Consider the following 15,812-nt stretch of genomic DNA (forward strand, 5'->3'; position numbering starts at 1 on the left):
ATAAATAAATTAGATAGCAGGATAGTATCTTATTGTATATAAGATGGGGCAGCCATCGACAATTTCTAGTGAATATAAATGCTTAATTCTTATGACATTATATTTTTGGCTCCTGGGAGGCAGGAACGGAGGTACTACATACACAGAGATATGTCCGCTATTCTTTTTTGCTTAAACTATTGACTTCTGTTTTTAACAGTTTTAGCAAGTGATAGTTGCACTGATACCCTGTATACACGTAAGCACTGTCATGTCTTTACATCGCATTTGTGATTTTCCTGAGCACCGAAATTAGTTACCCTTAATTCTGCAAGCTGCAGCCCTGACTTTTGACTCAAGGAGGCCTGGCCTGGATATTGAAGAGCTAACTTAAATTCTCCTTTGAGTGCTAAACAGAAAAGTAAAATAAATGCTGGAAAGTAACAAAACTAAAATATGAACCTAAAAACTAAAGAATAGACTAAAACTAGTATATACACAATAGAGGCACACAATAAACATTATCTAAAAGAGCGCACCTACAAGAATGTTAGTGTTGAAAAAAAAGTTAAATTATCATGAGGCTATTTGAATATTGTCTTGGACCACGCTACATATCCATTTATAACCAAGATGAAATTAAAATGTAAAGATAGCTAAAACTTTAGTTAAGAAAATGAACAATGAGAAAAGAATATTTATAATTTTACTACTATATCTAAGAAAAACTTTCTCCCCATTCACAGTCTTAATTAAAAGTTTTGCTCATTATTACATTTTCATTATATTTGAAACAGATAACTATCTTGTTTTTTTTTTAGAAATTTTAGTTTAAAGAGAATAAAACGGTAATACCACGGAACACAAAAGTAGCGGGAAAAAATGCTATTATACTTAATTATGTATTTAAATTATTTTATTGGTTCGATATGACCAACTCTCTGAAAAGGACACCTTTAGAATATTTGTGAGGGGGTCTGAAATTAAAAAAAGGGAATTTTAAAAGAAAACTTTACGATTTTTCAAATGAGAGTGACTTTCCCAACAAAATGAGACGTTAGGGGTATTCTGCCCCATCCCCCCTCATCTTTGCACGTAAACACGTAAAAGTTCAGTAAGAAAAGTATGAAAGGTTTCCTACATATTAAAACAGCAGAAGTTGAGGCCCAGTGAAATAAAAGAAAATCTGGAAAAGGGAAGGTACAAAGTAGGTTGTACCACCGCAGACCACCACAGTAAATATACAAAAAAAAGTTATTTTCCAGTCGGGGCCTTGTCGTAATAACAATATTTTGACTTGAATAAAAAGAAATTTTGGAATTACCACCTTAACCTTAAAAGGAATTACCACACTAGCCTTAAAATATGAAGGAAAATTACCAGACTTGAGGATAAGATTAGAATATTCATTCTCATCTTGAAAATATTGGGGATTTAAGTTACGAATTACCACCTTAACCTTAAAAGGAATTACCACACTAGCCTTAAAATATGAAGGAAAATTACCAGACTTGAGGATAAGATTAGAATATTCATACTCATCTTGAAAATATAGGGGATTTAAGTTACGAATTACCACCTTAACCTTAAAAGGAATTACCACACTAGCCTTAAAATATGAAGGAAAATTACCAGACTTGAGGATAAGATTAGAATATTCATTCTCATCTTGAAAATATTGGGGATTTAAGTTACGAATTACCACCTTAACCTTAAAAGGAATTACCACACTAGCCTTAAAATATGAAGGAAAATTACCAGACTTGAGGATAAGATTAGAATATTCATTCTCATCTTGAAAATATTGGGGATTTAAGTTACGAATTACCACCTCAACCTTAAAAGGAATTACCACACTAGCCTTAAAATATGAAGGAAAATTACCAGACTTGAGGATAAGATTAGAATATTCATTCTCATCTTGAAAATATTGGGGATTTAAGTTACGAATTACCACCTTAACCTTAAAAGGAATTACCACACTAGCCTTAAAATATGAAGGAAAATTACCAGACTTGAGGATAAGATTAGAATATTCATTCTCATCTTGAAAATATTGGGGATTTAAGTTACGAATTACCACCTTAACCTTAAAAGGAATTACCACACTAGCCTTAAAATATTAAGGAAAATTACCAGACTTGAGGATAAGATTAGAATATTCATTCTCATCTTGAAAATATTGGGGATTTAAGTTACGAATTACCACCTTAACCTTAAAAGGAATTAACACACTAGCCTTAAAATATGAAGGAAAATTACCAGACTTGAGGATAAGATTAGAATATTCATTCTCATCTTGAAAATATTGGGGATTTAAGTTACGAATTACCACCTTAACCTTAAAAGGAATTACCACACTAGCCTTAAAATATGAAGGAAAATTACCAGACTTGAGGATAAGATTAGAATATTCATTCTCATCTTGAAAATATTGGGGATTTAAGTTACGAATTACCACCTTAACCTTAAAAGGAATTACCACACTAGCCTTAAAATATGAAGGAAAATTACCAGACTTGAGGATAAGATTAGAATATTCATTCTCATCTTGAAAATATTGGGGATTTAAGTTACGAATTACCACCTTAACCTTAAAAGGAATTACCACACTAGCCTTAAAATATGAAGGAAAATTACCAGACTTGAGGATAAGATTAGAATATTCATTCTCATCTTGAAAATATTGGGGATTTAAGTTACGATACCACTCAATTAAGAATCAAACAAAAATTTGATCAACATGCAAAATTTGTTTAGGATCGTCACAAAAATTCGAAAGGTCACCAAAATGGGTTTTAAAGTCAACAAGTGAATGTCTATTTTTTTGGAAGATTTAGTATTTTTTTATGTTAATCGTACAAATTATTCACGTCAACCTCAGACGAGGCGTCTATTAACAAAATATTGGTCAACATGCAAATTTTGTTTAGGATCATCACAAAAATTTGAAAGGTCACCAAAATGGGTTTTACACTCAACAAGTGAATATCTTTTTTTTTTGGAAGATTTAGTAATTTCTTTTTTGTCAAACGTACAAATTATTCACGTCAACCTCAGACGAGGCGTCAATTAATAAAATATTATGATTACGAAGAGGCTCCGATTGGAAAATATATAATTATTGCTCCGATTGGCAATAATTTTTACGTTATGATAAACGTACAAATTATTCACGTCAACCTCAGACGAGGCGTCAATTAATAAAATATTATGATTACGATGAGGCTCCGATTGGAAAATATATAATTATTGCTCCGATTGTCAATAATTTTTACGTTAGGATAAACGTACAAATTATTCACGTCAACCTCAGACGAGGCGTCAATTAATAAAATATTATGATTACGACGAGGCTCCGATTGGAAAATATATAATTATTGCTCCGATTGGCAATAATTTTTACGTTATGATAAACGTACAAATTATTCACGTCAACCTCAGACGAGGCGTCTATTAACAAAATATTGGTCAACATGCAAAGTTTGTTTAGGATCATCATAAAAATTCGAAAGGTCACCAAAATGGGTTTTTACACTCAACAAGTAAATATCTATTTTTTTGGAAGATTTAGTAATTTTTTTTTGTCAAACGTACAAATTATTCACGTTAACCTCAGACGAGGCGTCAATTAATACAATATTATGATTACGACGAGGCTCCGATTGGAAAATATATAATTATTGCTCCGATTGGGAATAATTTTTACGTTATGATAAACGTACAAATTATACACTTCAACCTCAGACGAGGCGTCAATTAATAAAATATTATGATTACGACGAGGCTCCGATTGGAAAATATATAATTATTGCTCCGATTGGCAATAATTTTTACGTTATGATAAACGTACAAATTATTCACGTCAACCTCAGACGAGGCGTCAATTAATAAAATATTATGATTACGACGAGGCTCCGAATGGAAAATATATAATTATTGCTCCGATTGGCAATAATTTTTACGTTATGATAAACGTACAAATTATTCACGTCAACCTCAGACGAGGCGTCAATTAATAAAATATTATGATTACGACGAGGCTCCGAATGTAAAATATATAATTATTGCTCCGATTGGCAATAATTTTTACGTTATGATCAACGTACAAATTATTCACGTCAACCTCAGACGAGGCGTCAATTAATAAAATATTATGATTACGACGAGGCTCCAATTGGAAAATATATAATTATTGCTCCAATTGGCAATAATTTTTACGTTATGATAAACGTACAAATTATTCACGTCAACCTCAGACGAGGCGTCTATTAACAAAATATTGATCAACATGCAAAATTTTGTTTAGGATCATCACAAAAATTCGAAAAGTCATCAAAATGGGTTTTGCAGTCAACAAGTGAATGTCAATTTTTTTGGAAGATTTAATAATTTTTTTGTCAAACGTACAAATTATTCACGTCAACCTCAGACGAGGCGTCAATTAATAAAATATTATGATTACGACGAGGCTCCGATTGGAAAATATATAATTATTGCTCCGATTGGCAATAATTTTTACGTTATGATAAACGTACAAATTATTCACGTCAACCTGAGACGAGGCGTCCATTAACAAAAATTTGATCAACATGCAAAATTTTGTTTAGGATCATCGCAAAAATTCGAAAGGTCATCAAAATGGGTTTTGCAGTCAACAAGTGAATGTCAATTTTTTTGGACGATTTAATAATTTTTTTTTGTCAAACGTACAAATTATTCACGTCAACCTCAGACGAGGCGTCAATTGATAAAATATTATGATTACGACGAGGCTCCGATTGGAAAATATTTAATTATTGCTCCGATTGGCAATAATTTTTACGTTATGATAAACGTACAAATTATTCACGTCAACCTCAGACGAGGCGTCTATTAACAAAATATTGATCAACATGCAAAATTTTGTTTAGGATCATCACAAAAATTCGAAAAGTCATCAAAATGGGTTTTGCAGTCAACAAGTGAATGTCAATTTTTTTGGAAGATTTAATAATTTTTTTTTGTCAAACGTACAAATTATTCACGTCAACCTCAGACGAGGCGTCAATTAATAAAATATTAGGATTACGACGAGGCTCCGATTGGAAAATATATAATTATTGCTCCGATTGGCAATAATTTTTACGTTATGATAAACGCACAAATTATTCACGTCAACCTCAGACGAGGCGTCTATTAACAAAAATTTGATCAACATGCAAAATTTTGTTTAGGATCATCGCAAAAATTCGAAAGGTCATCAAAATGGTTTTTGCAGTCAACAAGTGAATGTCAATTTTTTTGGACGATTTAATAATTTTTTTTTGTCAAACGTACAAATTATTAACGTCAACCTCAGACGAGGCGTCAATTAATAAAATATTATGATTACGACGAGGCTCCGATTGGAAAATATATAATTATTGCTCCGATTGGCAATAATTTTTACGTTATGATAAACGTACAAATTATTCACGTCAACCTCAGACGAGGCGTCTATTAACAAAATATTGATCAACATGCAAAATTTTGTTTAGGATCATCACAAAAATTCGAAAAGTCATCAAAATGGGTTTTGCAGTCAACAAGTGAATGTCAATTTTTTTGGAAGATTTAATAATTTTTTTTTGTCAAACGTACAAATTATTCACGTCAACCTCAGACGAGGCGTCAATTAATAAAATATTATGATTACGACGAGGCTCCGATTGGAAAATATATAATTATTGCTCCGATTGGCAATAATTTTTACGTTATGATAAACGCACAAATTATTCACGTCAACCTCAGACGAGGCGTCCATTAACAAAAATTTGATCAACATGCAAAATTTTGTTTAGGATCATCACAAAAATTCGAAAGGTCATCAAAATGGGTTTTGCAGTCAACAAGTGAATGTCAATTTTTTTGGACGATTTAATAATTTTTTTTTTTCAAACGTACAAATTATTCACGTCAACCTCAGACGAGGCGTCAATTGATAAAATATTATGATTACGACGAGGCTCCGATTGGAAAATATATAATTATTGCTCCGATTGGCTATAATTTTTACGTTATGATAAACGTACAAATTATTCACGTCAACCTCAGACGAGGCGTCTATTAACAAAAAATTGATCAACATGCAAAATTTTGTTTAGGATCATCACAAAAATTCGAAATGTCATCAAAATGGGTTTTGCAGTCAACAAGTGAATGTCAATTTTTTTGGAAGATTTAATAATTTTTTTTTGTCAAACGTACAAATTATTCACGTCAACCTCAGACGAGGCGTCAATTAATAAAATATTATGATTACGACGAGGCTCTGATTGGAAAATATATAATTATTGCTCCGATTGGCAATAATTTTTACGTTGTGATAAACGTACAAATTATTCACGTCAACCTCAGACGAGGCGTCTATTAACAAAATATTGATCAACATGCAAAATTTTGTTTAGGATCATCACAAAAATTCGAAAAGTCATCAAAATGGGTTTTGCAGTCAACAAGTCAATGTCAATTTTTTTGGAAGATTTAATAATTTTTTTTTGTCAAACGTACAAATTATTCACGTCAACCTCAGACGAGGCGTCAATTAATAAAATATTATGATTACGACGAGGCTCCGATTGGAAAATATATAATTATTGCTCCGATTGGCAATAATTTTTACGTTATGATAAACGTACAAATTATTCACGTCAACCTCAGACGAGGCGTCTATTAACAAAAATTTGATCAACATGCAAAATTTTGTTTAGGATCATCGCAAAAATTCGAAAGGTCATCAAAATGGGTTTTGCAGTCAACAAGTGAATGACAGTCATCAAAATGGGTTTTGCAGTCAACAAGTCAATGTCAATTTTTTTGGAAGATTTAATAATTTTTTTTTGTCAAACGTACAAATTATTCACGTCAACCTCAGACGAGGCGTCAATTAATAAAATATTATGATTACGACGAGGCTCCGATTGGAAAATATATAATTATTGCTCCGATTGTCAATAATTTTTACGTTATGATAAACGTACAAATTATTCACGTCAACCTCAGACGAGGCGTCTATTAACAAAAATTTGATCAACCTGCAAAATTTTGTTTAGGATCATCGCAAAAATTCGAAAGGTCATCAAAATGGGTTTTGCAGTCAACAAGTGAATGTCAATTTTTTTGGACGATTTAATAATTTTTTTTGTCAAACGTACAAATTATTCACGTCAACCTCAGACGAGGCGTCAATTAATAAAATATTATGATTACGACGAGGCTCCGATTGGAAAATGTATAATTATTGCTCCGATTGGCAATAATTTTTACGTTATGATAAACGTACAAATTATTCACGTCAACCTCAGACGAGGCGTCTATTAACAAAATATTGATAAACATGCAAAATTTTGTTTAGGATCATCACAAAAATTCGAAAAGTCATCAAAATGGGTTTTGCAGTCAACAAGTCAATGTCAATTTTTTTGGAAGATTTAATAATTTTTTTTTGTCAAACGTACAAATTATTCACGTCAACCTCAGACGAGGCGTCAATTAATAAAATATTATGATTACGACGAGGCTCCGATTGGAAAATATATAATTATTGCTCCGATTGGCAATAATTTTTACGTTATGATAAACGTACAAATTATTCACGTCAACCTCAGACGAGGCGTCTATTAACAAAAATTTGATCAACATGCAAAATTTTGTTTAGGATCATCGCAAAAATTCGAAAGGTCTTCAAAATGGGTTTTGCAGTCAACAAGTGAATGTCAATTTTTTTGGACGATTTAATAATTTTTTTTTGTCAAACGTACAAATTATTCACGTCAACCTCAGACGAGGCGTCAATTAATAAAATATTATGATTACGACGAGGCTCCGATTGGAAAACATATAATTATTGCTCCGATTGGCAATAATTTTTACGTTATGATGAACGTACAAATTATTCACGTCAACCTCAGACGAGGCGTCTATTAACAAAATATTGATCAACATGCAAAATTTTGTTTAGGATCATCACAAAAATTCGAAAAGTCATCAAAATGGGTTTTGCAGTCAACAAGTGAATGTCAATTTTTTTGTAAGATTTAATAATTTTTTTTTGTCAAAGGTACAAATTATTCACGTCAACCTCAGACGAGGCGTCAATTAATAAAATATTATGATTACGACGAGGCTCCGATTGGAAAATATATAATTATTGCTCCGATTGGCAATAATTTTTACGTTATGATAAACGTACAAATTATTCACGTCAACCTCAGACGAGGCGTCTATTAACAAAAATTTGATCAACATGCAAAATTTTGTTTAGGATCATCGCAAAAATTCGAAAGGTCATCAAAATGGGTTTTGCAGTCAACAAGTGAATGTCAATTTTTTTGGACGATTTAATAATTTTTTTTTGTCAAATGTACAAATTATTCACGTCAACCTCAGACGAGGCGTCAATTAATAAAATATTATGATTACGACGAGGCTCCGATTGGAAAATATATAATTATTGCTCCGATTGGCAATAATTTTTACGTTATGATAAACGCACAAATTATTCACGTCAACCTCAGACGAGGCGTCTATTAACAAAAATTTGATCAACATGCAAAATTTTGTTTAGGATCATCGCAAAAATTCGAAAGGTCATCAAAATGGGTTTTGCAGTCAATAAGTGAATGTCAATTTTTTTGGACGATTTAATAATTTTTTTTTGTCAAATGTACAAATTATTCACGTCAACCTCAGACGAGGCGTCAATTAATAAAATATTATGATTACGACGAGGCTCCGATTGGAAAATATATAATTATTGCTCCGATTGGCAATAATTTTTACGTTATGATAAACGAACAAATTATTCACGTCAACCTCAGACGAGGCGTCTATTAACAAAATATTGATCAACATGCAAAATTTTGTTTAGGATCATCACAAAAATTCGAACAGTCATCAAAATGGGTTTTGCAGTCAACAAGTGAATGTCAATTTTTTTGGAAGATTTAATAAATTTTTTTTGTCAAACGTACAAATTATTCACGTCAACCTCAGACGAGGCGTCAATTAATAAAATATTATGATTACGACGAGGCTCCGATTGGAAAATATATAATTATTGCTCCGATTGGCAATAATTTTTACGTTATGATAAACGTACAAATTATTCACGTCAACCTCAGACGAGGCGTCTATTAACAAAAATTTGATCAACATGCAAAATTTTGTTTAGGATCATCGCAAAAATTCGAAAGGTCATCAAAATGGGTTTTGCAGTCAACAAGTGAATGTCAATTTTTTTGGACGATTTAATAATTTTTTTTGTCAAACGTACAAATTATTCACGTCAACCTCAGACGAGGCGTCAATTAATAAAATATTATGATTACGACGAGGCTCCGATTGGAAAATGTATAATTATTGCTCCGATTGGCAATAATTTTTACGTTATGATAAACGTACAAATTATTCACGTCAACCTCAGACGAGGCGTCTATTAACAAAATATTGATCAACATGCAAAATTTTGTTTAGGATCATCACAAAAATTCGAACAGTCATCAAAATGGGTTTTGCAGTCAACAAGTGAATGTCAATTTTTTTGGAAGATTTAATAATTTTTTTTTGTCAAACGTACAAATTATTCACGTCAACCTCAGACGAGGCGTCAATTAATAAAATATTATGATTACGACGAGGCTCCGATTGGAAAATATATAATTATTGCTCCGATTGGCAATAATTTTTACGTTATGATAAACGTACAAATTATTCACGTCAACCTCAGACGAGGCGTCTATTAACAAAAATTTGATCAACATGCAAAATTTTGTTTAGGATCATCGCAAAAATTCGAAAGGTCTTCAAAATGGGTTTTGCAGGCAACAAGTGAATGTCAATTTTTTGGGACGATTTAATAATTTTTTTTTGTCAAACGTACAAATTATTCACGTCAACCTCAGACGAGGCGTCAATTAATAAAATATTATGATTACGACGAGGCTCCGATTGGAAAATATATAATTATTGCTCCGATTGGCAATAATTTTTACGTTATGATGAACGTACAAATTATTCACGTCAACCTCAGACGAGGCGTCTATTAACAAAATATTGATCAACATGCAAAATTTTGTTTAGGATCATCACAAAAATTCGAAAAGTCATCAAAATGGGTTTTGCAGTCAACAAGTGAATGTCAATTTTTTTGGAAGATTTAATAATTTTTTTTTGTCAAACGTACAAATTATTCACGTCAACCTCAGACGAGGCGTCAATTAATAAAATATTATGATTACGACGAGGCTCCGATTGGAAAATATATAATTATTGCTCCGATTGGCAATAATTTTTACGTTATGATAAACGTACAAATTATTCACGTCAACCTCAGACGAGGCGCCTATTAACAAAAGTTTGATCAACATGCAAAATTTTGTTTAGGATCATCGCAAAAATTCGAAAGGTCATCAAAATGGGTTTTGCAGTCAACAAGTGAATGTCAATTTTTTGGAAGATTTAATAATTTTTTTTTGTTAAACGTACAAATTATTCACGTCAACCTCAGACGAGGCGACTATTAACAAAATATTATGATTACGACAAGGCTCCGATTGGAAAATCTCTTTTTTTACTTCATGCACAGAAAAACTGGTTGACTATCCCACGGCTTTCTACAAACTACTTCAAATGCTTTGTAATATGTAACAATATGATAATTCAGTTAAACTTTTAAATCTCTTGAACTTTTGGTAAATAAAACATAACGAGGATATTACGCTTTGGCTGGAACTTTTCTCTCCATGATTAGTACCATTTTAAAGTTATAACACAGTAACAGGTATAACATGGTAACATCCACTTTCCAATATACCATGGTAACATCTAACCAGCAAGAATATACATGATTTCATCTCAAAAACTATTTCAAATAAAGAAAAAGGAATGTCGAAACATTAAACTTGAATGAATTTAATTGATATCAAATGAACTTATTGAATGAATTTAAATGATGATTCAATTTTTGCTTCCCCATTATTATAGTACAAATAAACATCCCCATATACAGCATAATAAACGTGAATGCGATGCTAGTAACCCCAGGAAGCTTCTTTAGTCAGATTGATTATTGATGATTAATCAATAATCAATTAAGTGAATTGATTTAAATCTTCAAGTTTGTCTCAGAAAAAAATTCCTTACATATTTACTTGTGTTTACTGTTGTGACGATTATATACCTCCAACATACTACAACTACTACTAACAACTCACCGCAGAACCAAGCCACCTGAGAGCAACACAGCTACGCACCTTCCTCCTCCATCCTAATCTATTCAAAGCCTCCCTCTTTACACCCTCCCAGGAAGCTCCGATTTCCCTTAAGTCTTTCTTTACAACATAGTCCCACCTTAAACGTGGAGACCTGCTTTCCTTTTTGCCCTTGATGATTGGCCAGAAAGGACAATTTTTGGCAATCTGTCATCTTTCATCCACAGAACATGCCCTAGCCATCTCAAACTTTCTGTCATAATAGTCCTAGAAAGCCTTATCGAACCTCACTTTTCATACAGCCTACTTTATAAAATACGGTCAGTCAGCTGGGTACCCAAAACAACCCGTAGGCAATTTCCCTGGAAAACATCACCGCCTACAATAAAGTAACTTGCTGCGTATGTAGCTTTTGAGGATACTTTCTGCCATACAGCCTCTAGATTTATGTCCTAGGTTTAGATAATTTCGGAGACCACACTGCCTTTCCATGACGATAAATAAAAGTTCAAATAGGGATAAAATCCTTTTAATATACAGTGATGATGATAACAGTGATAGAAATTCACAAAAATACCAGATATTTGAACTTTTATTTATTGTCCTCGGTTATAAATTATTAAATTTGTAAATGGCTATTTTCATTTCCTATGTAGTTTGTTCACTTCTGTCTTTGCATCCAGTTTTTATTTTATATCCTCTAGATTTACATCCTTTGTTACAAATGACTAAATTTGTGAAAAAACTATTTTCATTTCTTTTTAGTTTGTTGACTTTGTCTTTGGTTCAATTTTTAATTTTTTATTTTATATCCTCTAGTTTTACATCCTCCGTTAAAAATTATTAGATTTTTAGAAGCTACTTTCATTTCCTTTTTACTTTGTTCGCTTTTGTCTTTGCTTCAAGCTTTTGTTTTTGTTTTGTATTGTGTTTTTTATTCCCACGATTTTCTGTTCATCAGATCTAACGCATCCGTTAGATTGGATCTAAGCGCTGAAAAATCTCGAAGAATTTAATTATTCATTTTTATTGTTTGCTCTAGTCTTTTATTCCCTTTAAATCTTTTTATTCCACTTTTAATTTATCAGGCTATTTAGTTCAGCGTTCGATTTCCGGCATTCGATTTTTTATTTTATTCTTTTTTCTTTTTTTTTTGCAGTCAAATATTTTTTGCTAACAAAACTGTCAGTAAGGAGCAATCAGGGTTAACAGAAAGCAGAGCAGAAATGGAGAAATGGACAAATAGAAATGGAGTTTTAATAACTTTATCTGCATGCTAAAGCTCCGGTCTATAAAAATGCGGAATTGTGCTTAAATTTTCAAAAATTAAGATTACGGATGCGTGTTAATTTTTTTTTTTCTCCCAAGGATTATTGCATCGAACCGATGGTCCTAGAAAATCCTAGATGTGGTCCTAGATGATGGTCCTAGATTTGGCTCATTCGAACTGAAATTTCAAGTTTAAGTGCCCTTTTTAAGTAGCCAAAAAGATTGTCCCACAGCAAAGTCACATTTTCAACCATTTTGTGGCAACGAACTACATTTTGACCCAATGAGGGCAAAGTTGCTACCGATCGAAAACTTTGAGATAGGAAATTGATTAAAAACTACTGAAAATTGTTTAGCTTCCGAGACAGTGGCACATTCCAATACAGTGGCACATTCCGAAACAGTGGCACTTTCGGAGGCACATTCGTTCCTAAGCCGTCAAGTACTCCATGCTACGTAAATGCGTAAAATAGACGCTTGTTTAAAAGCTTCATTTAACCAAGTTGAGTCCCTTATTTTTTTTTTTAAAATTATGCAAAGTGATGTATAATTTAGAACCCTTCCCCCATAAAAGGAGGAGGGCTGGTGGCTCATTACGTAGGGACGGAGGGAGGGGGCTTGATGCCTAAGAAATTGTATACACACCAGTAGCGTGTCTAATGATTCGATTTTTATTAAAACAGATAAATGGTCGTATATCATAATCGTTTGTTTTGTCTTTTTGTTTCATCATTCTTTTACTTTTTCCATTCTTAGTTGTTTTTTTTGTTTTTGTTTTTTTTTTGTACGTCATACGTAGCCACTTTGGCCTAAAGAACCCATTTATAGCTTTTAATAATAAAGGTTTTTATATAATTAAATAATTAATTATAGAATAATCAATAAGAATTAATATAAATAGGATTAATTCTATAATTCTATATAATTATATAATAATTCTGTTTCTATATAATTCTGTAGTTCTATATAGAATAATTCTTAGTAATTCTATAAACATAATTAATAAGAGAATTAGAATTATAGAATTAAGAATTAGAGGATAGAATTGATTACAGATTATTCCTGAAGAGGGAGGAGGGTTGAAATGGTAGGATTCTAGACTATCTTCAATACAAAATGGGCATTATGAAACTTAAATCAATTTCAAAGTATAAAAGGGCTGTCAAAGTTCTTGCCTCGTGCAAATCAACAACAAAATGTTATTATATTCAAAATAGTTGAATAAGAACCTTTTCCATTGAGTTTCTGCAGATAAGCCATTTTGATTGTGAAGTAAAGAAGTTGGTATACAGGATCCAAGTCCTTTTACTTGGACAAAGTTTTCTTCCTCCTTGTTCCATAAGAAACGAGTTTTTTTCACCGTAAAGAAACGGATTTTCTCAGCATCTATAAAAAAAACCATTGGTTATATTTAATCACTTAAAAGACTTCAATATTAGTACTTAAATTATAAAGACTCAAATTAAAAAAAGAATTTAATCTTAAATTAAATTTGAACTTAAGTTATAAAAAAAACTTAAATTAAAAGATTTAGGAATTGTTTGTTAGGTGACTAAGCTTTCCAGTCGATTTTTGCGAACAGTGTAAAGCTGCCACACAGATATGAGAGAGAAGATAATTATTGGCTAGACATGGAAAGCTAATCCCAGCTGCAAGCGGAACAAGAAAAAGCACTTTAACTTCAACAAAGGTACTTTCCTTACTTATTTGACTTGTTTTGACTTATTTGAATGATTGTTAGGGGACTAAGCTTTCCAGTCGATTTTTGTGAACAGTGTAAAGCTGCCAGAAAGATATGAGAGAGAGGATAATTATTGGCTAGACATGGAAAGCTAATCCCAGCCGCAAGTGGAAATTATTAATGGCTAATTTATCTTAGCAACAAATTCAAATTAATAAACTCATGGCTTTAAAAAAGACAGTAAATTTATAATGCCTTTAATCTAGCTATTGAAAATCAATTGCTTCGTCGATAGTTTGTGAACTCAGTGCAGAATTTTAGCTGAGATCCAATAATTATAAATATAAATTTATTGAGATTAGCTTATAAGAACAATGTAAGTGTGGTCTATTTTAAACAGTTTGCTTTTTCAAGCAAGATTCCCAATAATTTTCACCAGTCTGTCTTATAGGCCACCTTCACATTTCATTGGATATTTGCAACTGGAACTCTTATGGCGTTAAGACGCATTCGTCACGAATAACCTTCCTAATAATAAAATTTTTTCGACCAATGATGATGGTGAAAAAAATTGAGAGAAGGGGCTGATACATAATAATGTGTATGGTGGTGCTGCACCAGCTGACAAATTCTTTGAAATATATTGTCATATGAAAGTATCTATTTCTGGAAGACGAATCCAAAACACGTGTAAACCGATTAGCGACTAAAATTTTCTGAAATAAGAAATGATATGTAAAAAAAATTTCGAAAGTAAACGTACTCCTCATGACTTATACCTAATGCCTTCTAAATGTAATGGGAAAAAAGGTACTTTGTGAAAATAAATGAAATAAAAAATGTACTTTAACTTCAACAAAGGTACTTGCCTTACTTATTTGACTTACAACTCATGATCTGCAGCATTGCCAGCGTAGAAAGAATAAAATATCAGTGCCGTTAGTAGTCTTCCAAGTGGCCTGTTCCGGGAGAGGGTTGGAGCTTAATTTCGGTCAATGCTTCGGGTAGTGAGTTGACTGTGGATGGCATTCACCCATCTTGCGCGTGGTCGGGGCTTTTCCAGCAGCTTGCACACGGGTAAAAAAAATGAGTCAAGTCGGTGCTTGAATCGTATGGTGAATTATGTGACGATACTAATACAGCAAGTAAGACTTGAGCGTATCAAACAAGAGATGTAATTTAAGGGACCGGGATAATTCCAGGTTCCAAAAAATGTCAAACTATCTAGAGCATTTGATTTTTTGGAGGTGTTTCCTCTAGAGAGTGGATATGTTTCATCTGCCCTCACCATTTGCGTTTGAATCACAAGCCAAGTCCCTGACGAGCAGAGCATAACGCCACCTGCTGCCACACAGTAGATCCATGGTTTGGTGATGCGGCTGATCTGGGGTCTGTGAAAAATGGTTCATACAAGACGCCCAAGAAAGACTCACTCCTTTACCACCCTTGCTGATATATCTGCATTAAGTTTTTTATTTGAGCGGACAGTTCAACCAATATAGGTGAGCTGCTTGACTATCTTAGCAGTCTGGTCACACACTTTTACAAAAGTCTGGGGGATGGATGGTGCCATATCTGCAGGCATTATTTTGGTCTTAAAACAATTTACTTTTAAGTCAAGTTTTTCAGCAACATACAGGCTTTTCTTTTCA

General features: G+C 32.4%; 1 protein-coding gene across 1 annotated transcript in view; it reads right to left on the reverse strand.

The window, feature by feature from the left end:
- Positions 1-15,812, reverse strand: part of LOC148945594 (polyamine-transporting ATPase 13A3-like) — a 217,226-nt gene that overhangs the window by 160,953 nt on the left and 40,461 nt on the right. Inside the window, exon 6 of the mRNA XM_089099558.1 lies at positions 13,709-13,865. Within this exon, the coding sequence (XP_088955684.1) occupies positions 13,709-13,865 (157 nt within the window). The remainder of the gene's footprint in view (positions 1-13,708; positions 13,866-15,812) is intronic.

This window comes from Artemia sp. Qi Xiang Cuo, chromosome 13, assembly GCF_049724085.1.
Source record: "Artemia sp. Qi Xiang Cuo chromosome 13, ASM4972408v1, whole genome shotgun sequence".
Classification (NCBI taxonomy): Eukaryota; Metazoa; Arthropoda; class Branchiopoda; order Anostraca; family Artemiidae; genus Artemia; species Artemia sp. Qi Xiang Cuo.